We start from the raw sequence: 19,640 nt of genomic DNA, 5'->3' as shown, positions 1-19,640 counted from the left end.
CCTTGTGGCCCTTCCTAAGTTTAGCCACTGGTGTAATGGGGTAACCATGGCAACAACCACCTGCCTATTTAAAACCCGCTCCAGTGCTAACTCCGGAAGGGTGGAGAAAATGGCTGCTCGCCTGCCTCTCTGTGGGCACCCTGGGGCCTCCAGAGGATTTCCAGCCGGGCACACGGGGCGGGCGGGGTAGACACAGTATGGACCCAAAGTTATTCATAGGAAGCGTCCCGTGCCCTTGTGACCTTGGGAAGTCAGAGCCAGGGCTATCCACATGCTTTCACTTCTTAGGCACGGGGATTAGCTCGCACAGCCCCCTGCCTCACGTCACAGCACCCATGTGACAACCACGGGAAGGGGAAGGGGGCGCTCGCCTAACCAGGATCAGCCGCTCGCTCATGGGAACTGATCACGGTGGATTTGTTCCCACCTGCATCGAAAGTACTTTCCTTTTCTTTGTCAGGCTTATTGTTTTAGCTGCATGTGGTTCACACTAACATTAAAATACAGAGCTCTGGTGGCAGAGTGGGTTACATATTAGGCTACACGGTCAGCAGTTCAAGGCCCTCCGCCACCCTGCCGGAGAAAGATGAGGCCGTCTTGTTTCAGTCCCGGTTTATGGTATCAGAAGCCCTGTGCAATGGTTCGACTCTGAGTCAGAACTGACTCCAAGGCTGGGGGTTTACATTAAAGGCCCCACAAGGAGAGAGGTGGAGACCGGATACCCCAACCGCCTTACCAAGGCAGGTCACGTGGCCTGAGTCCACATGTGGATAACTGACATTTGCTCTACTTATATTACACCTGTAGGTCGGCTGTTGGAATACGGAACATCTTTGCTGCTGTACTCTCTACAAATTCCCTTCCCTACCAAGACGCCCTGCAACCGGCTCTTCACCAGCCCCTCTCACGGCTTTCTATCTGTTCCTTCTGCCTGGGCTGTTGGCTCCCTTGGCCCAGCCGGGCAAACGCATGTGTTTTGTGTCCTGGTTCTGATCGCTTGCTCCAGGCCCAGTTCCCACCTTGCTTTGTGTTCCCGTGAACAGCAAACAAAGCAGAACAGAACCAAACACCGCTGCCGCGGAGCTCACCCGACTGGGGGGCACCTGGTGTGTCAGGGGATAGCTGGCCTCCAAAGGGCATCGGGGGCTTATTCTTCTGACATAGACCACCAGGCCTTTCTGCAGAGGTGCCTTCCAGTTAACGGCCCAAAGCTTTAACCACTCTGCCTGTGGTCTCCTGTGTTCTTATACCCCAAACCCAATCCCCGACATCAGTGAGGTCCAGTTCATAGTGTCCCTACACAGCGTGCGCGTCGCATCATAATAACCACTAGGCACGTGGGCACGTGCCAGCGCCCATCCCACAGTGCTACCAAGGCTTCTGTGAGCTCCAGTCTATCTACACTGCTTGACACCAAGCATCAGGCATATTTGCTTCTGGTCTGTCCCCACCACTGGACTGCATGCGACTCCCCTTCACGTCCCTACCCCAAGCACCTGAACGGCCGTGCCTGCTGCTGGAGCCGGGCTCCCACAGTGGTTCTGCTGAGTGGGTGAAGGAAGCAATGAGCAGAACCTCTACAGATTTCTGCGCGTACGTGGATGCCACCTTACCAGTCACGTGTGCATGGGCACGTGTATAGGTGCCTGTGTGAAAGAGTACTTTAAATGTCTGCAGAATGGGTGTAAGTATAACACACACACACACACACACACACACACACACACACACACACACACACGGTTATCAAGTTGATTGTGACCCGACGCAGGGTTTCAGAGAGAAAGCCGTATCTTTTCCCCGGGTCACAGCTGGTGGGCTTGAACTACCAACCTTGTGATTGGCAGCCCAACATGTAACTCATCACACCACCAGGGTTCCTGGGTGGAAGTAGGGGAGTATGAAAATATGACTGTGCGTGTGCATGAGAAAGGGGCAGACAGAGGCAATCTCTTGCTTGGTGACTCTGCCCGCAGGAGGAGAAGGGGCAGAAAGCCTGTGTGTGAATGGAGCCCAGGGAGGAGCGAGGGGGAGCAGGCCTGTACAGAAAGTGGCTGTGACGCTTAGCACACAGGCAGTTTCATGATGTCCACTGACCCTCCTTCTTGGTTAGCCTCCTCGGCAGTGGGGCCAGTGGAAAGGAGTAGAAAAGATCGTGCGGGAACGCTTGGAGGTGTTGGGTTGCACATGAATGTCTTCAGTCATTTCCTGATCTTTGCTTTGAAGAGAACCCTGTGGCCTAAATACAACCAATCGCTGGGGGCTTAAGTGGAGAGGAAATGTTTTGAGAATGATGAGGGCAATGAATGTACAAATGCGCTTTACACAATGGATGTGTGTATGGATTGTGATAAGAGTTGTATGAGCCCCTAATAAAATGATTAGGAAAAAAATACTGCTCAATGCAGTGACCTAAAAAATAAAAAAATAAAACCAATCCCTGCAGGCTGAACGAGTCAGTCCACATTCTTAGCCTCCCTCCTGCCATCAGTGGCCATCCTGCAATGGTATCACAGAGAGGAAGGAGAAGGGACAGGATTTAGCCTGGAAGCAAGAAAAGAGAGGAGGAAGGAGGAGAAGGGTCACTGAGCCACCGTGGAGGCAGCAGTGTGCCTGGTGCAGCTTTGCTCTCTGGAATTCCCTCTCTCGGGCAAGAAGGGTTCGGTTTTGTTTGTAAATCACTGAGTGTTCTCTTTCCTTTCCATTTGGACCTGACTCTCACTGCCCAGGGGGGGACCTCATGGGCTGCTGGTCCCCAGAGGCCATTGCAGTCCACTGAAACAGGAGGCTGACCGTTGCCAACCCTGGGCTGGCCCTGGAGACACTGCTGCCCCTCCCCTGAGGGTGGGGGAAGCTGAGGGTCTCTGGGGGTCCTTTTCTTCTACTTCTCCACCTCCCTTTCCTAGAAGAGCAATGGGGCCGGGAGGGGACAGCTATACATTTATGGAGAAGGGGAGCCCCAGAGAGAAGGTCTAGCAAGTCCACCCCTAGGGGGCACTCCCCCTCCCCTGGCTGCTCCCGAACTTCTCCCTCTGCACAGCCTCCCTCTGGAGGGCTCCACAGCAGGTGGAGGCAGGTTTCTGACACCTTTCTTCTTGGACATGAAAGCCTTCTTCCTACAGTGTGGCAGGACAGCACAGGCCCTTGCCGTGAGAGCAGGCGTGAGGCCCGGGTCTGGCCAGGCTGGGCAGGGCAGCTGAGGTGGGCAGAGCAGCCAGGCTTGCAGGGGCCTCTTACCTGCTATTGAACTTTTCAGGTTGTCTCTCTCTCATCATGTGGAATCTGTGTGCGATCGAAGCATCCTGAAAGGGCAAAAGAGGACAGCAGACCTCCGGTTAGTGGCCATGCCACCCAGACCTGAGACCCAACTCACAGTTGAGAACACCAGAGAGGTCAAACACCATGTCCTACGTGGAAGCCAGTGCCACCAGTGCTTGGACGGCAGCGCCCCTGCCACATCCACTTTGTCCCTGGCTTGTGTGACACAGATGGCTCTAGACTGAGTCAAGAGACAGCCCTGGGTCCTCTGAAGAGAGAGGGTGTCTCTGAGTAGACCGGGTGCTGCAGCCTGGGTGGATGGGGGCTAAGTGTGAGTTTTTAGAAAAGCCTCATCATATAACTCTTCTTTAAAAAATATGTTTTATTTTGAAATATTTTTAGACTTGCAAGAAGTTGCAAAAATAGTTCAGAGAGCTTCTCCCAGCATTAGTGTCTTACATAACCCCAGCACACTGTCAAAAGCAGGAAATCGACATTGGTGCGATGGAATTGTCTATTAAATAGACTCTTTTTGCTCCTAATCATCCACTCAGTAGAGACATGAGAGGTGTCGGGTAACCCCCTCACCACCACCACCACAGCCACAGTTGTTGAGTAACCTCTCGCTCACGGTGGCCCATGCATGTCGAAGTCAAATACGCTTCACAGGGTTGTCAATGGCAGGTGTCTGTTGCTTGTTTTGAGGTTGGTTGCCAGGTCTTTACTCTGAGGAGCTTCTGGGTAGGCTTGCACTTCTAACCTGTCTGTGTCCAGCCAAGCGCATTAGTCATTCACATCACCTTGGGGTTGCATGCCCTGGTGTCGAGGTTAAGCGTTCGGTTCGGTTGGCATCCACATGGCCAGCAGTTGGGAACTACCAGCAAGCAGCTCCGAGGGACAAAGACCGGGCTTCCTACTCCTGTGAACAGTAGCCGTCTCTGAAAAGGGACTCCATCCCTCATGACACAGAAAACCCCCTGCCATCGAGTGGATTCTGACTCACAGCGACCCCGTAGGGCAGAGTAGAACTGCCCCCGTGGGTTTCCGAGATGGTACACTCTTTCCAGGAGCACAAAGCCTTTTCTTTCGCCCATGGAGCGGCTGGGGGTTTTGAGCAGCCCGACTCCTCACCACGATGCCACCGAGCCCCTTCCAGACCTCGTTAGTAGCTAATGAAAAAATATGGACTCCAATCCCTGGCTTCTGCTCACTGAAACGCCACTGACCGGACTGAGTCATGTTACCATGTCCCGTGGACCCTGCTGCTCTGTTGAACACCTCGACCCTGAGCTCCCAGGTAGGAGGGGTCCCAGGACACTGCTTCTGGCTGTCCAGTCGCACACGGTGGCCTTCCCCTGAGTTCTTTCGGTAGCTCACAGGCCACTCTGAGGGCCGGCTCAATAACTCTCCTTTCTAGATGCAGATGCCTCCCTAGCCTTTGAAACCAACCCTAGAATTCACACCTCACGCTGAGCCTCTCTCTGCTGCCCAGCATGGCCACCGTGTCAGCGGTCTCACATTCCAGCAGATGTGCCTATGTCGCCCCTCAGGTGCAGGGCCAGCACTGGGCACAGGTACTAAGCTCTCTAAATCAGCAGGCCCATCGGGCTACACAGACACAGGGAGCTGGCTCCGATCTGTGAAGAAAGACAGACACCCAGCTCCTCGGCTACTTCGCTAAGAGAGAGCCAAATCTCCTGCAGTGTCTTTTCAGCAAATGCGTATTAAAATTCATTTCTTGATATGGAAATGCTATCAAAGAAAATGTATGAATGCTTCTTTTTTTTAAAAAACAATCAGGAGGGACAGGTTCTGCCAAGAAGCATTTCTTGAACGCCCATAGGGTGCAGTGAGGGAAATCGAGCTGAGGTAGGGGACAGGAGGCTCACTGACATGTGGGGGCCAGAGGGGAGCTTACGTACAGGGACAACTGGAATCGGCCTAGTGTTTTCAGGTCTTGAAAGGTGTCTGCCTGTAACAGGGTGGGATCTGACCACTTTTGCAGCCCTCTTTTAGTGGAAAACCTTGTCGGACAGGTTACCCGGCTCTGCCTTTCACAGGTGTTGCTGTTGTAGTTGCCGGAGACCCAGGAGTCAGCCCAGCCAGCTGTCCACCACGGACAGCAAGGAAGCCAGTTCAGGAGGACAGGCTTCATTAGGGGCAGCAAGAGACTCTGGTGAAGTAAGGTCCTGGGGATTAGCCATTTGCATTTTGGCCATGGATTTTTCATTTCAGTTTCCAGTTGCAGACACTCCAAGCTGAAGGCCTTGGTGGGGCGCCCTTGTGGGTGCTGGGCTGGGGGTGTGCGAAGCCATCTCCCACTGGGGCCCGTCCGCCCCACAGCTCTGTAGAGCACAGAGCTCCATGCCCGAGACTGTGCCAGCCCCTCTTTGCTGAGCCAGGGTCACGGAACACTCGGAAAGGGACTCACATGACGTTTGTCAAACGCCTCCTGAGAATTCGCCAGAATGTTCCATCTACTGTTTCCCTCCAAAGCACTAACTTTCTTCCTTCAGGGAGCAAAGGGAAAAGCGACTGCACACACGTTGCCCAGTGGGATTTGCACTCGCCTCGCCTCCAGCCCCTCGCGTGGCTCTGACTCCCTGTGTAAAAACGAAACTCTTTGGGATATACACACAGGACATTTGTCTGATTCGCCTTGGTTTTTCCCTATCAAGGTGTGTTTTAAATAGGTTAAGTAAAGCTTCTTTTCATCGCGATCAGCTCTCAGAAGGTTATTAATGAGGCTGTGTGACTGTGAATTCAAAACTGTCCTCTGTTGGTAAATAGACAACATAAAAGAGAGTCGAGCAGCTGCTTGGCGGCTGTCTTGAGAAGGCAAAGAGGGCGAACACGCTGACCGCGCGTCTCTCCCCGGGACCGGGAAGAGCGGCCAGGCTGATGTCCTCCGTGCCGGAAGGAGACAGGTGGATGGATGTTCAGGAGTGACTGTCTTGAAATGTGGGAAACCAGTGCGACCTGGTGCAGCCCTTGGTTGGTGCTCATCAGAACAAGTGAGCCTCCACAAGAGAGAGGAGAGAACCTTTTGTCTTGTCTCATTTCCCATCTTTGGCCTTATACATCACTTCCGGAGAGGGAAGATGGAATTGCAAACTCGGTACGGTCACGATGCCGGGCATCACGCTTGGTAAAGTGGAGGGGCGGCAGAGAAGAGGAAGGCCGTCAATGAAAGGAGCCACACGGTGGCGGCACCAATGGGCTCGAGCGTAAGAACAATCAAGGGTGAGGATGGTGCAGGACTGGGCGGTGCTTCAGTCTCTTGTGCACAGGGTCACCCGTGTGGACCCCACTCACTGCCGCCAAACGCCAGCCCTCTGGGGATCTTGTCTATGAGCTGCTGGGTAAAGAGGCGATGAGGAGAGCCATGGGCACAGACTACTTCTTGAACTCAAACTCCAGGCATGTCCCTAGATGTGGGCCTTCTGTGCCTCTCCTAGTGCTCTAGACTTGGAGATGTTGAAAGGTCTAGGCAGCACTGGACAGCAGAAATCTAACGTAAGCCATGTATGGAACTTAAATATTCTAATAGCTACCTTAAGGAAGTAAAAACAAAGCAAACACCCAAAAAGCCTCAAACCCAGATCAGTTTAATTTTAATAATACATTTCAACGTACCTAATGACCATAAACATGCCAGATAGCCAGTAGAGCAATATTATTAATATATACATATCTATTTTCCAAGTTTTTTATATCCGTATATTTATACTCACAGGGCATCTCACTTTGGACAAGTCACATGTCAAGGGCAAATGGCCTCATGTGACCAGTGGCTGCATGTTGGGCAATGGGAGTCCAGGTCCCCTTGGCAATGAATGGAGGCAATAAGACAAGAAGGAGGCTATAGAGCAGGCTGCTTGGAATTGGGGCTATTCTGAGAAAATGCTGCCAGGGAGGGGAATGGAGGGAGTGTGCACAGCCTCCTGGTGGTCGGTGCACCCTGCCATGAGCCCCATTGTCTCGGTAAGTTTATGGCTTTCACAGATGATGGACCATGAAGGACTCTAAGTGCTGGCCGAGAAAAGGATATCTTCTTGACATATCTGCTACTGGATGAAGGCTGACCGTGGGGGGAACCTGGCTGGAGAAGCCTAATAAGTATAATCCCCCAAATACCAAACTCACTGCCATCAAGCCGATGAGGTCTCACAGCGACCCTATAGAACCGCTCCTGTGGGTTTCTGAGGCTGTACCTCTTGATGGGAGTAGAAAGTCTCATCTTTCTCCTGAGAAGTGGCTGGTGGTTTTGAACTGCTGACCTTGCAGTTAGCAGCTCAACTCCTAACCCACGAGGAGTGGGAGGGGATGCGGCCTCTCCTTGGCCCCTGGGTTCCCCCAGCATCGGAAATAGATTTCATTGAATCAAGGGACTAGCTGTTCACTCCTCCTGTTAAGGCTCAGTGAAAGCAGAGCCTTTGCCGGCTTCAGAGTCACTCCGGGCCCAGGAACTCTTTGGCCGTCCGAAACTTCCTGTCACTGACACCTGGCCATCCTGACATTTCTGCAACTCCAAAAATAAAGAGCAGGGAGAAGAGGCCAGAGAAGTCAGAGGAAGTGAAGTCCTGAATGAGGGTGTTTAAAATCTCCTGCCACTGGATACGACCAATCAAAGGGACCGAGAGGGCCAAGTCTGTCCACTGGTCACGGATGGCCACCTGGCATGTGGCTGATTAGAATGTGTTGGGAATGGGGCCCAGCCCACAGTCACTCCCGAGACAGGCCGGGAGGATCTGGACCCTCGGCTTTGTTTCCTTGTTTCTCTTTCTCGCTATGAAATGAGTTCTCTTGACACTGAGGGGGGGAAGGTGGGCTTTCTACTCCTGTAAAGTGACCATCTCGGACACCCACAGGAGCAGTTCTCCCCTGTCCTACAGGGTCGCTATGAATTGGCATCGACTCCAGGGCAGTGAGTTTGGTTTGGTTTGTGTTTATTGGCACTAAGAGGCCTGTGTGACCTCAACAGGGCAAATCTTTACCCCCCAGGTGGTCATTGCCATCACTTTTATAAACGCCGGGCAGCAGACATTTGATATCAATAAGACACTTCAGGTCCTCTCAAAGAGGCAAGGACTTGGCTGGGCTCTCCTTGCCAAAGGAGTCCGACTCTATTTAATCATCGTAAGGAAGTAAAAGCGGTTGGTTTACATACCTCCTTCTCCTCTTACAGAGTTTGGGAAGTCAAATAAGGAGCAAGACCTTCTGCAAATGTCAGCCCCACAGGCTGTTAGGGGTGCAGGTTGGTTACTTGTTTTCTCAAGAATTTCTCTTCCCCAATCTTAAAGAGCGAGCACACTCCCTGCAAATATCTACTGAGATAAGGAGAAGGGTACACCAACAAGGGGGAACATGTTCCAGGGCCTCACCCCTCCACCCTGAAATATTCCGCATTCAGGGAAAAGACAAGAGAGACTGTGAAGCCCTTCCTCAGGTCAATGAGCAGATTGGGTTGTTGTGTGGCACTTCTGGGCACATCAGTGCCCTGTCCACTGTGAGCGATGAATTATCTGCTTCTGTGCATTTCCTTGGGGAAATCTTCCGCTCTCCCTTCCTTCCTTCTTGGGGTCAGTGTTGGCTCTTGGATTTAGGGGTTGGTTATCTGAGGCACCCATCACTCTCACCGGTTAGTCTCTTACACTGTGGTGCCTCTGCTGTTGTTTTGAGCCAGGAAGCTATGCTGCCAAGTCCCCTGCCATCCAGTTGACCCCACGCAAAGCGAACCTGCATAGGGTTTCCAAGGTTGGAAACCTTTTATGGGGGAAGAGAACCTCATCTTTCTCCTTTGGAGCAGCTGGTGGGTTTGAACCACTAGCTTCTAGTTAGCAGTTGGACGTCTACCTGATAGCGCCACCAGGGCTCATTAGGTAGGTCAACGAGTGGCGCGAATCATTTATACCAATCAAGGGCCCTGAACACTTTATGAGGAGTTAGAACAAAGGAGGCAAATCCCTTCCCCTCCCCGAGTGTCTGTCTCCTCACCAGTATGATGGCCTTCAGAGCAGTCCGAAGGATCAAAAAGTCCAGCAAATTTTAAATCCTACCGTAAATAGAAGGTAGCGTTATTTTTAACCCTTTCCTCTTCCATAGTTCTGTCTTTAGTTTTCTTATTAAAAAAGCAAAGTGTCCCCCTTAAATCAGCCATCTCTTTAAGCAACCTAACATCATTTCTTCCTCTCTTTCCATTGAATAAACATATACGGATGTATGTATACATCTATTAAAGCGTTAAAACTGTCCACAGGCTCAGGTGAGGATGACTGAGGAGTGCAGGTCTCACACAGTCTGGAGGAAAGCCTGTGCACACGAATCTGAGAGGCAAAATCCCTAGGCAAGAACATGGAGAGGGAAGAAGCTGGCGGCAGAAGGCGGAGCCACCTGATCACTCTCCTCCCCCTCTTCTGTACAGTGGGGACAAGCATACCTACCTTGCATGTATACTGGAAGTAGCCCTCATCACCACACTCAGGGCTGCGATGGCGGCTACTTCCAATACACAGAGGCGGGAACACCAGAGAGCATGTTGTAACCCCCTCTCTAGCCCCCGCTCTCTTTATGAAAATGGTCGATCGCTGCATCCATCCCCACTCCAATAGACTGGGAAGCAGTGCCCACCCAAGCCTTTTCTTTCTGCTGTCTGAATTCAGCAAAACCAGCTGAGCGGTACTAGATGTGACGGAGGCAAGAAAGACAAAGGCAGCCCTATCCTTGCCTCCGTGGGTGGGTGTTGGGGGAGTCAGGCACAATAGGTGCGCCCCTTCTGTCTAATGCAGGGGTACTTACTTCATGGATGAGCACAGACACTGTGGGGGCACCACTGAGGAGCCTGGAGTGCCTTATTGAGGGGTCAGCCCGGAGGAGGTGTCCCCAGACATGTGTGACGCACATGTGTGTACCATGTGGTTGAGATACAGGAAGAGGGACCCGACCCGCCAAGCCAGCAGAGTCGGCCCAGAAGCCACCGGGCCTCCCTGAGGGCAGAAGTCCCAACCCTGGGGTTCAGCCAACAGTCTCTCCAGAGCAGGCTCTTTCAGGATTTCTCGGTGCCGCTGTGCTTTAACCGCTGCCAACTACCCAGATGGTAAATAGGTCTTTGAAAATGTCCCACCTTTCCTCCCTGTTTTAGCTAACAGGAGAAGGGCAAGGGCTTTCTTCATAACCAAGGAGAAGAGCCGGCACAATCAGGCTGTATACTCCCAGGCCAGATGAGGCGGTGCGTGGACCCAAGTCAGGGCTGGGGCAGTTGGGACAAGGACAGAGTAGGAACCCAGGGTGCAGGCACTGGAGGCCCCAACCCTGCCTGCCCACCTCGGCAGCCTCTTCCAGGAAGAAAGGTAAATTCTGGCCAACTCACCACGCCAATGGAGAAGTAGTTGTTCATGATGCTGTATGGGACCTGGTCCCCGTTCTCCCCTTCCTCTCTGGGGCTCACTTCTAGATGCCAGCGGTCCAGCATGACCAGGGGGCTCTGCTCGATGTCCTTCAGGATCTTCGTCAGGCTCCCCCCCTCGTAACCTGCGGAGCACAGCCTTGTGTGGGTCACCAGGGTAGAGAGCCAGAGATGTGGCCGATGCACAAGACACAAGAAGTGTCAGGGCCAGGAGCCCAGGGGTCATCTGGGAGAGGGAGACTCCTCAGCGTGTCTTTGTACTGGAAACATTTATGTTCCCAGACCGGAGGACAAGGGGAGGCACAGGAGGGAATGGTCAGAGCGAACCTGGTTGATGAGGAAGCAGTAGGAGGAGGGAGCACTCTCCTAAAGTGCAGAGCTGTGTGACGGAGCAAGACTGGCCTGGAAGGTTAGGTGGCCGTTCATGGGAGGACAAAGGCTCTGTGCCAGGACTACGCGACATCAGAGGTAGACAGTACGGTAGATAGAGATTTAGGATTACTCCCACAATTCTTGCCCCGCGACACAAACACCTCCTATGATCCCAAGACTTCGGAATCAAGAGGTAGTCCTTTGAGGATTATTTTATATTATATATCATTCTAAGAGGATTCATTTTAATCAGGCAAACCTTTAAAGGGACTGGGCTCTTCCTTAAGAAAGATGAAAAGTTTAAGAAAACTTTGATGTCGGGAAGACCTTTTGTTACTGGCTTCCAATGGCGTGATCCAGGTGGCAGGGATGTGAGCATCGTCTAGGAGCTGCATGTGGCCCCCACGTGACATGCCCCAAAGACACGGGGACTTCAGTCCTACAACCATAAGGAACTGAATTTGGCTGACAACTGGAATGAGCTCACAGAAAAAACTTACACCAGTGTCCAGAAAAAACGTCTCCAAGCAACATCCTGATTTCAGCCTGAGACTTTGTACTTTAGCAAGCATGCTGTCTTTCTCTGGGAGTGATCCCTCCCAATAACATGTCAAAACGCATGGGATGAAGGCTCACCAGGCGCACTTCTAAGGAGCCCTCGGGCTGGACTTCTTCCAGCACTGATCTGCTTGTTCTGGGAGCCCATGGGAGATTTATGCATTATTTCAAAAAATCATTTTATTGGGGGATCACACCGCTCTTATCACATTCTATCCACCCACCCATCCATCCATCCATCCATCCATCCATCCATCCATCCATCCATCCATCCAAGGTGTCAAGCACATTTGTACACATGTTGCCACCATCATTTTCAAAACATTGTCTTTCTACTTGACCTCTTGGTATCAGCTCATTTTTTCCTTCCCTCCCCCACCCTCCCTCCCTCATGAGCCCTTAATAATTTATAAATTATTTTTTTCATGTCTTACACTGACTGATGTCTCCCTTCACCCACTTTTCTGTTGTCCATCCCCCCCTAGGAAGGGGCTATATGTAGATGACTGTGATCAGTTCCCCTTTTCTCCCCCCACCTTCCCCTTCCCCTCCTGGTATCACTACTCTCATTATTGGTCCTGAGGGGTTTATCCGTCCTAGATTCCCTGTGTTTCCAGCTCTTATCTGTAGCAGTGTACATGCTCTGGTTTAGCCAGATTTGTAAGGTAGAATTGAAATCATGATAGTGGGGGAGGAGGAACCATTAAAGAACTAGAGGAAAGTTGTATGTTTCATCAGTGCTATACTGTACCCCGACTGGCTCATCTCTTCCTGTGACCCTTCTATAAGGGGATGTCCAATTGTCTACAGATGGGCTTTGGGTCTCCACTCTGCACTCCCCCTCATTCACATTGATAGGATGGGATATTTAATATTCTTTATAAACACCATAATTCGATGGCATCAATTCTTCTCCGTCTTCTGTTTTCATTGCCCAGCTATTATATGCATATGAAGTGAATGAAAATACTATGGCTTGAGTCAGGCGTATCTTAAAGTGACATCTTTCGCCCTTTAAAGAGATCTTGTGTCGCAGATTTTCCCAATACAATGCATTGTCTGATTTCTGGACCACTGCTTGTGGATCCAAGTAAATGAAATCCTTGACAACGTCTATCTTTTCTCCATTTACCTAATGCTGCTTATTGGTCCCGTGGGGAGGATTTTGACTTTCTTTACACCGAGGTGTAATCTGTGCTGAAGCTGCAGCCTTTTCTCTTCCTCTGTACGTGCTTGCAGGCTTCGTCCGGCCGCAGGTCAGCTCGAGTCAGCTGCATACTGAAGGTTTTAAGGAGCCTTCCTTCCTGCAGATTGAGTAAGTCTGGTGCAAGGATACAACGCAGACAGCCTTTTCTGATCTGAAATCATACAGTATCTCTTTGTTCTGTTTAACCCATTGCCTCTTGGTTTATGTACAAGTTCTACATAGACCCAACGAAGGGTTTTACTATTATTCTCTATGTGACCCATGCTTTGTTTTCATCCAGATAGTTGAATGTCTTTGCATGGTACATTAAACACAAGCGAACATTTTTCTATACCTTCACCAGAGTCGGGCTTGAATTCCTGGCCATTCTCAGTGGATACATTGCTGCAACTGTGGTTTTATTACCTGCACACACTTTCCCTTGCGTGCAATGATATTAATGCTATTGTCAATGGCCATATCGCCCTGCGCCCACCCGATCCCATCTGCTGAGGATACTGTTTGGAACGGTCTGCACCGGTTGGACTGCCGTTTAGGCAACACATGCAGAGCTCTGCCAATCAGCTGGCCACGTCGCCTCTTCCCATTTTCTTGGCACAGATGAATGAGCACCTCCGGTGCGTCATCTTTAGAAACATTTCCCATGTGTTCTGTCCATTTCTGGCGCCTTCTTGCCCACCCACGCCTTCAGGGCAGCTTGAAGGCCCTCCTCCCATTTCAGCTTACCTGTATGCTACCTCCTGAAATCGCCCGGTTCTTCTTGGTGCAGAGACAATGTGTGTTCTTCCCCATTTCTTTGGCTGCTTCTGTCATTTAATAGTTTGTCTCTAGAAACCTTCAGAATTGCAACTCTAGCCTTACGTGTTTCCTTCAGTTCCTCCAGCTCGAGAGAAGCTGTACGTTCTTCCCGTCGGTTTGTCTAACTCCAGGTCTGTGCACGTTTCACTAACATCCCTGACTTTGCCTTCTTCCATCTCCTGATCTTCCCAGTCCTTTTTCCTAGTCTGTCTTAGTCACCCAAGGTGACCCTGCTCTTGGAAATTTTGGCGGCATAACTTCCAGCACCACAGTCACACACTAGCCACCCCAGGATGACAAACTCACAGGTGAGGTGGGGAGAAGACAAAAACAGCGAGTGAACTGCATGGGACGAGAGGGTGGTGGGACAGCAGCGAGCCCTTTAGGGCAACCTTGCAGAGTAGTTTCAAATGCCCCGAGCTTTGCCTCCTTCCACAGGGCATTCCTCACAAGGGTACCCCTGTCAGATAATGACTTACCCAACAACAAGCTGTGCCTCCCCTGTGGTCTTGGTTCTTGAGGGCCAGACCACACCCTGGGCTTGTGAGTGGGGGCTGAGCAGAAGATGGAGGGAGGGATCACCTGGGGGCCCTCAAGAGGTCCTCTATGATGGGGAGTGGATAAGAGCCCCAAACCCTGAGGCTCGGATGAGTTTCCAGGCTGGGGAGGGATGGCTCTCAGCGGTGGGAAGGGCAGTGCCTCCTCTCAGGGTGTGAAAGCTAGGAATTGGGGCTCCTCACGGCACCCACTCTCTGTTTTCATTTGGGACTATAGTAACTCGGTGGTTGGGAGAGTGCGGTCTGTAAATTCTGAGTGGCCCCCGCAAATCAATGAGCCCACAGGGCAGTGAGAGAGACAGCATGGGCTGCCATCTGTCTACTTGGCACAACGCAGGAAAGTCTCCTTCTCACTGTGAGCTCCGACGCCGAGAATGGCTGGGGCGGAGTGTGTACTCAGGGTGAGGGTGGGGAAGTGGAAGGGGAGGAGGCCATTGATTTCCCCCCTGCAGGGTCTGCATTCATGCAGCCAGCCAGCAAGGTGGGCTTACCCACTGGAGCCTTTGCTTAGTGACGTCCCCTCAGAAGGTATTTTGGAGTCCCAACCCTTGGTAGCTGAGAACGTGACCTTGTTTGGAAGTCAGATCTTTGAAGATGCCATCAGTTAAATCAACACGAGGTGGGACTGAAGTAGAGCGAGTCCTAATCTAGTAGGACTCCAACCCAAATCCAACTCACTCACATTGAGTCCAGTCCAGCTCACAGTGACCCTCTCTCTAGGACAGGGTATAATGGCCTCTTTGGGCTTCTAAGACTCTGTTTATGGGGGTCTAAAGCCTCATCTTTTTCCAGAGCAGCAACTTGTGGTTTCAAACTGTTGACCTTCTGGTCAACAACCCAACATGTAGCCGACTATGCCACCAGGGCTCCTTCCAACAAGACTAAAAAAAACCCCAAACAAAACCCTAAAGTTGCTGCCATTGAGTCAATGTTGACTCCTAGCCATCCCCCCACCCCCCGTGCATTTCCAGATTGTAACTATTTATGAGTGGAAAGCCCAGTCTTTCTCCCAAGGAGAGGTGGTTTCAAGATGCTGACCATGCGGATCACAGCCCAACACATAACCACAACACCACCAGGGCTCCAGGGCCACTATGACTAGTGTCATTATAAAAGATAAGAGACAGGGAGACGCTCACAGAGGACAAGGGCCATGTGAGCATTCGTCTCCAAGCAGAGGCATGCCGGGCTGGAGACAAAAAAGCATCCTCTTACAGCAGTGCTACCCAAACTGCACAATACTGGCCCCTGGGGTCACAATCGGGGCGGCAGGGGGGCAGAGGTGTTTACAAAAGCAGATACCTACACTTTATCCTGGATTGTGGGCCATAACACAAAAATTTAAATTGCCAGGGAGGGATTGAATGATTTTTTTTTCCCCTGAAAAGAGGCCAATAGGCCAAATGAGGTTGGGAACTTATAACATAGGGGCTTGAGAGGGAACATGGCCCAGTCACACCTGCCTCAAGCTGTCTCATCTCCAGCATGTGACACACACACACACACACACACACACACACACACCTGTTCTTAGATGTTAGGAACCCCTAGGGTTAGGAAGCCCTAGGAACCAAACAGAGAAACCACGCAGCCCCCTCCACTCAAGTACTTCCTCAATGCAAGAACACTTTGTTCTATTAAACTGGAATTCCATGATGCTTACCTTCCTGACATGATCACTAAACAAAGCAGATGCATAAGCAAATGTGGTGAAGAAAGCTGATGGTCCCCGGCTATCTAAAGATATAGCGTCTGGGGTTTTAAGGCTTGAAGGTAAATAAGCAGCCATCTAGCAGAGAAGCAACAAAGCCCACATGGAAGAAGCACACAGCCCGTGCGAACACGAGGTGTCAATGGGATCAGGTATCAGGCATCAAAGAACAAAAAATCATATCATTGTGAATGAGGGGGAGTGAGGAGTGGAGACCTAAAGCCCATCTGTAGGCAACTGGACATCCCTTACAGAAGGGTCGGGGGGAGGAGACTAGCCAGTCAGGGTGCAGTGTAACAATGATGAAACATACAACTTTCCTCCAGTTCTTTAATGCTTCCCGCCCCACAACTATCATGATCCCAATTCTATCTTACAAATATGGCTAGACAAGAGGATGTACACTGATACAGATAGGAAATGGAAACACAGGGGATCCAGGACAGATGAACCCCTCAGGACCAGTGGTGAGAGTGGCAATACCTAGAGGGTGGAGGGAAGGAAGGGTAGAAAGAGGGAACTGATTACAAGGATCTACATATAACCCCCTCCCTTGGGGATGGACAACAGAAAAGTGGGTGAAGGGAGACGTTGGACAGTGTATGACCTGACAAAATAATAATACTTTATAAATTATTAAAGGTTCATGAGGGAGGGGAAAAATGAGGAGCTGATACCAAAGGTTCAAGTAGAATGATGAGAAGGATGATGGCAACAAATGTACAAGTGTGCTTGACACAATGGATGTATGTATGGATTGTGATAAGAGTTGTATGAGCCCCCAATAAAATGATTTAAAAAAAAGAAAGAGAAACCATGCAGCCCATGGTCTTGGAGCTGCCTGTGAACACAGTACTGGGTTTCCTGTCCACAATGTAGCCTCATTACCACCCCTCTGCCAGCTTGCATGCTACACTGATCCCGGAAGCGAGTTCAAATAGCAGCAGCGTCCCCCGTGGTGGACAGGTTTCCACAGAGTTTTCAGACTATGACGGACTAGGAGGAAAGTCCTGGCAATCTATTTCTACAAAATTAGCCATGAGAAACCCTATCGATCTCACCAGAATGTTGTCTGACACAGGGCTGGAAGATGAGCAGCCTCAGGTTGGAAGACACTCCAAATCCATGGTGGCCACAGCAGTGGACTTGAGTGTGCTGATGACAACACTTCATGCTGCTGTACGTGGGGTCACCATGGACAGTGTTACTCGCCCAGATGTGCGACCAAGGGTACCTTGTGTGCCACCTTTAAAGAGAAAGCTCTCCCTGCCCATGCTGATGACGCTGGCTGTTCTCCTGTGCCTGACAGCTGCCTTCTGGGCCCGGCTCTCCCTTGTCCTGCCCCTGCCCACCAAGCACAAACCCATGTCTGAACACTCACCACTGCCCTGCCTGGTTCTGAATTGCTCACAGAACTGCTTGTCCATCTGACAGATGGATTTGCTGACCCAAGCTCCTCCCACTTCCCCCCAGGGTAAAAGGTGACCCGGAGGTGCAGGGGTTAAGTACTTGGCTGCTAAGAACAGTTTGAACCTGTCAACCACTCCACAGGAGAAAGGTCTGGCAGCCTGTTCCCATAAGGAGAAGTCTTGGGAACTCTAGGAGGCAACTCCACTCCCTTAGCGGGACACTGGAGTTAGAATCTACTTGATGGCAGTGGACTTTGCTTGGGGCTCCCTCAGGCAGACCTTGGGGGGGGGGGGCTAAAGGAATGTGGTGTCCCTGTGACTGTGAGCAGCTGGTGAAGCGGCTCAGGGTCTGCATTCTGAGTCCTAATTCAGAGGAAGATGGATGTTTTCATGCAGAAAAGGCCTGTCTGAGAGAGCACCGAGCAGGCTGTGCGTTGAGGAGGAGGCCAGCGACACTCCCGTGTCTCAGGAAGACAGGAAGCACTCGGAGGGCAGAGAGCGGGAACGTAGCAGAGGGCTTCGGCTCACAGCCTTGCACAGGACGGAGGGCTTGGAGAGGACCAGGAATAGCTGTGACCCAAGAGTTGAGTACTGAGACATGAGAGCCAAGAGCTCTGCAGAGCTGTCCAGTCACCTGGACTGCGGCTCCCCAGGTAGAGCCCCCAGCATGTACTCACCTCCTCCCCAGCGGAGACAGCGGGCAAGGTCATTTCCGGTTCCAAGAGGCAGGACAGCCACCGGCGGGTGCTTTGCCAAGTTAGCCTTATCTGCAACCCATTTGGACAAAGAGAGAGTCATATGCCAAGGATTAGAGTGTTCGAGTCACCTTGACATGCCTGACCTGATCCTTGAGCCCCTCCCTGGCGTGCTCTGTGAATTCCTCTCTTGAGGGGGGCCACCCTACTTCCTAGCATCATACCTTCCACTGGTAGAATGTTAATCCTGCCAAAGGATTCTTTCATGCGGAGCCAGCTCTGTGTCCCTGTAACCTGCACCTCTTCATGCTAACGCCATGCTCATGCTATGCTTGGAAGTGACACCATGCACATGCGTTTTAATCCTTAATGATAACCGGCACTTCGCCTAGTGATCCCTCAGACCAATTCTGCCACACTGCTATGGTCCTTCTTTTATAGAAGGCGAAATTGAGAACCACAGAAGGAAAGTAATTCCTGAGCCAGGATCCAAACCCAGACCCGTGTGGCTCCCAGCCCAGCCTCCTGCTCTCTCAGGGGCCAGGCAGGCGCAGAGATGAGTGAAGCGGGTCTCAGCTATTAGGGAGCGGACCATGCCGCACCTCACGTCGTTCAGGTTCAAAAGTCGCACAACAACATTGAGTCCAACGAAGAACCCTGCCAGTGTTGTTTGGCTTCCAGGTACCTGTTTGCCACTTCCGCCTCCCATCCCCAATCCCCCCAGGACTTGCAAAGACCCAGATTCCCAGTCTTCTCTCCGGATGATGGGTGTGCAGGAACACCCGACTGAAGACCAGGGAAAGACCAGTAGAACGCACGTGTTTTATTTCATCTGCCCACTGAGCTGAGAGCTACAGCGGCTGCTGCAGAAGGCACTGGCCCCCAACTGAGCACCAGGGAGGGCCACTTATCAACTAACCACCTCACAGTCCCTGACACTATTCCCCAGTCATTGATTTATTCGCATTGCTACCAAAGGCCTGACATGTGCCAGATGCAGTGCTGGGCTCTCATGTTGGGCACAAAGAGCCACGACCCAGTATCTTACCGTGAACGTCCAATGAGAGACACAGACATTCAGGCCGCCTCCGGATAAAGGAAGCATCATTTCATTGAACTAAAGGGTATGATACTGAACCCTATGTCAATAAAACTCTTGGAGTAGTTACATAATCTGGTGTCAATTTGGGACTTGAGAGGGGTGGAGTCTAGCCTGTCAGTCATTTTATAGCCCCTGGTGCCTCTGTGTTGGTATGGCCTTCTCCTGAGGATTCTGGGAACTTCTATTTTCCTCCCTGGAGGCGATTGGGGGGGGGGGGGGCACTCTTCTGCTCTCTACTGACAAGGCTCACTCCTTGTGAGACATCTCTGAGAAGCCACATGGACCTACCCTGATGCAGCCCTGGGAGCTGGAGAAACCATGTGGAGACCCATGGCAGTGCTAAGACGCTTCCACTGCCACTGGAGCCACAAGATTTCCCACGCACTGGCCTGTGATCTTCCTGCATTCAGCATCATTGCACATATTTTGTGAGTCTGAAGAGGACTTTATAGATTGGTATCGGACATGTTGGCTAATGTAGGACATATGGACTTGATCTGGACTGGGTTGGGATGTTTTCTCAATATTCACTTGCTCTTGTATATAAACTTCTTTCTTATACACATGA

The 19,640-nt window shown here is 51.3% G+C and overlaps 1 protein-coding gene across 3 annotated transcripts in view; it reads right to left on the bottom strand.

Annotated features, from left to right (window-relative positions):
• The window catches only part of DGKG (diacylglycerol kinase gamma), a 285,515-nt gene that overhangs the window by 124,583 nt on the left and 141,292 nt on the right, over window positions 1-19,640 (bottom strand). For all 3 annotated transcript variants that reach the window (XM_045296401.1, XM_045296402.1, XM_045296403.1), the window contains 3 exons: window positions 17,953-18,042; window positions 10,628-10,788; window positions 3,238-3,302 (listed from right to left, as the gene is read on the bottom strand). In XM_045296401.1, the coding sequence (XP_045152336.1) occupies window positions 3,238-3,302; window positions 10,628-10,788; window positions 17,953-18,042 (316 nt within the window). The remainder of the gene's footprint in view (window positions 1-3,237; window positions 3,303-10,627; window positions 10,789-17,952; window positions 18,043-19,640) is intronic.

The sequence above is a fragment of the Echinops telfairi genome, unplaced genomic scaffold, assembly GCF_000313985.2.
Source record: "Echinops telfairi isolate 266 unplaced genomic scaffold, ASM31398v2 ScPeMD7_7407;HRSCAF=8445, whole genome shotgun sequence".
NCBI classification, from domain to species: domain Eukaryota; kingdom Metazoa; phylum Chordata; class Mammalia; order Afrosoricida; family Tenrecidae; genus Echinops; species Echinops telfairi.
The sequence above is the reverse complement of the archived record's forward strand: the minus strand, read 5'-3'. Positions and strand labels throughout refer to the sequence as shown.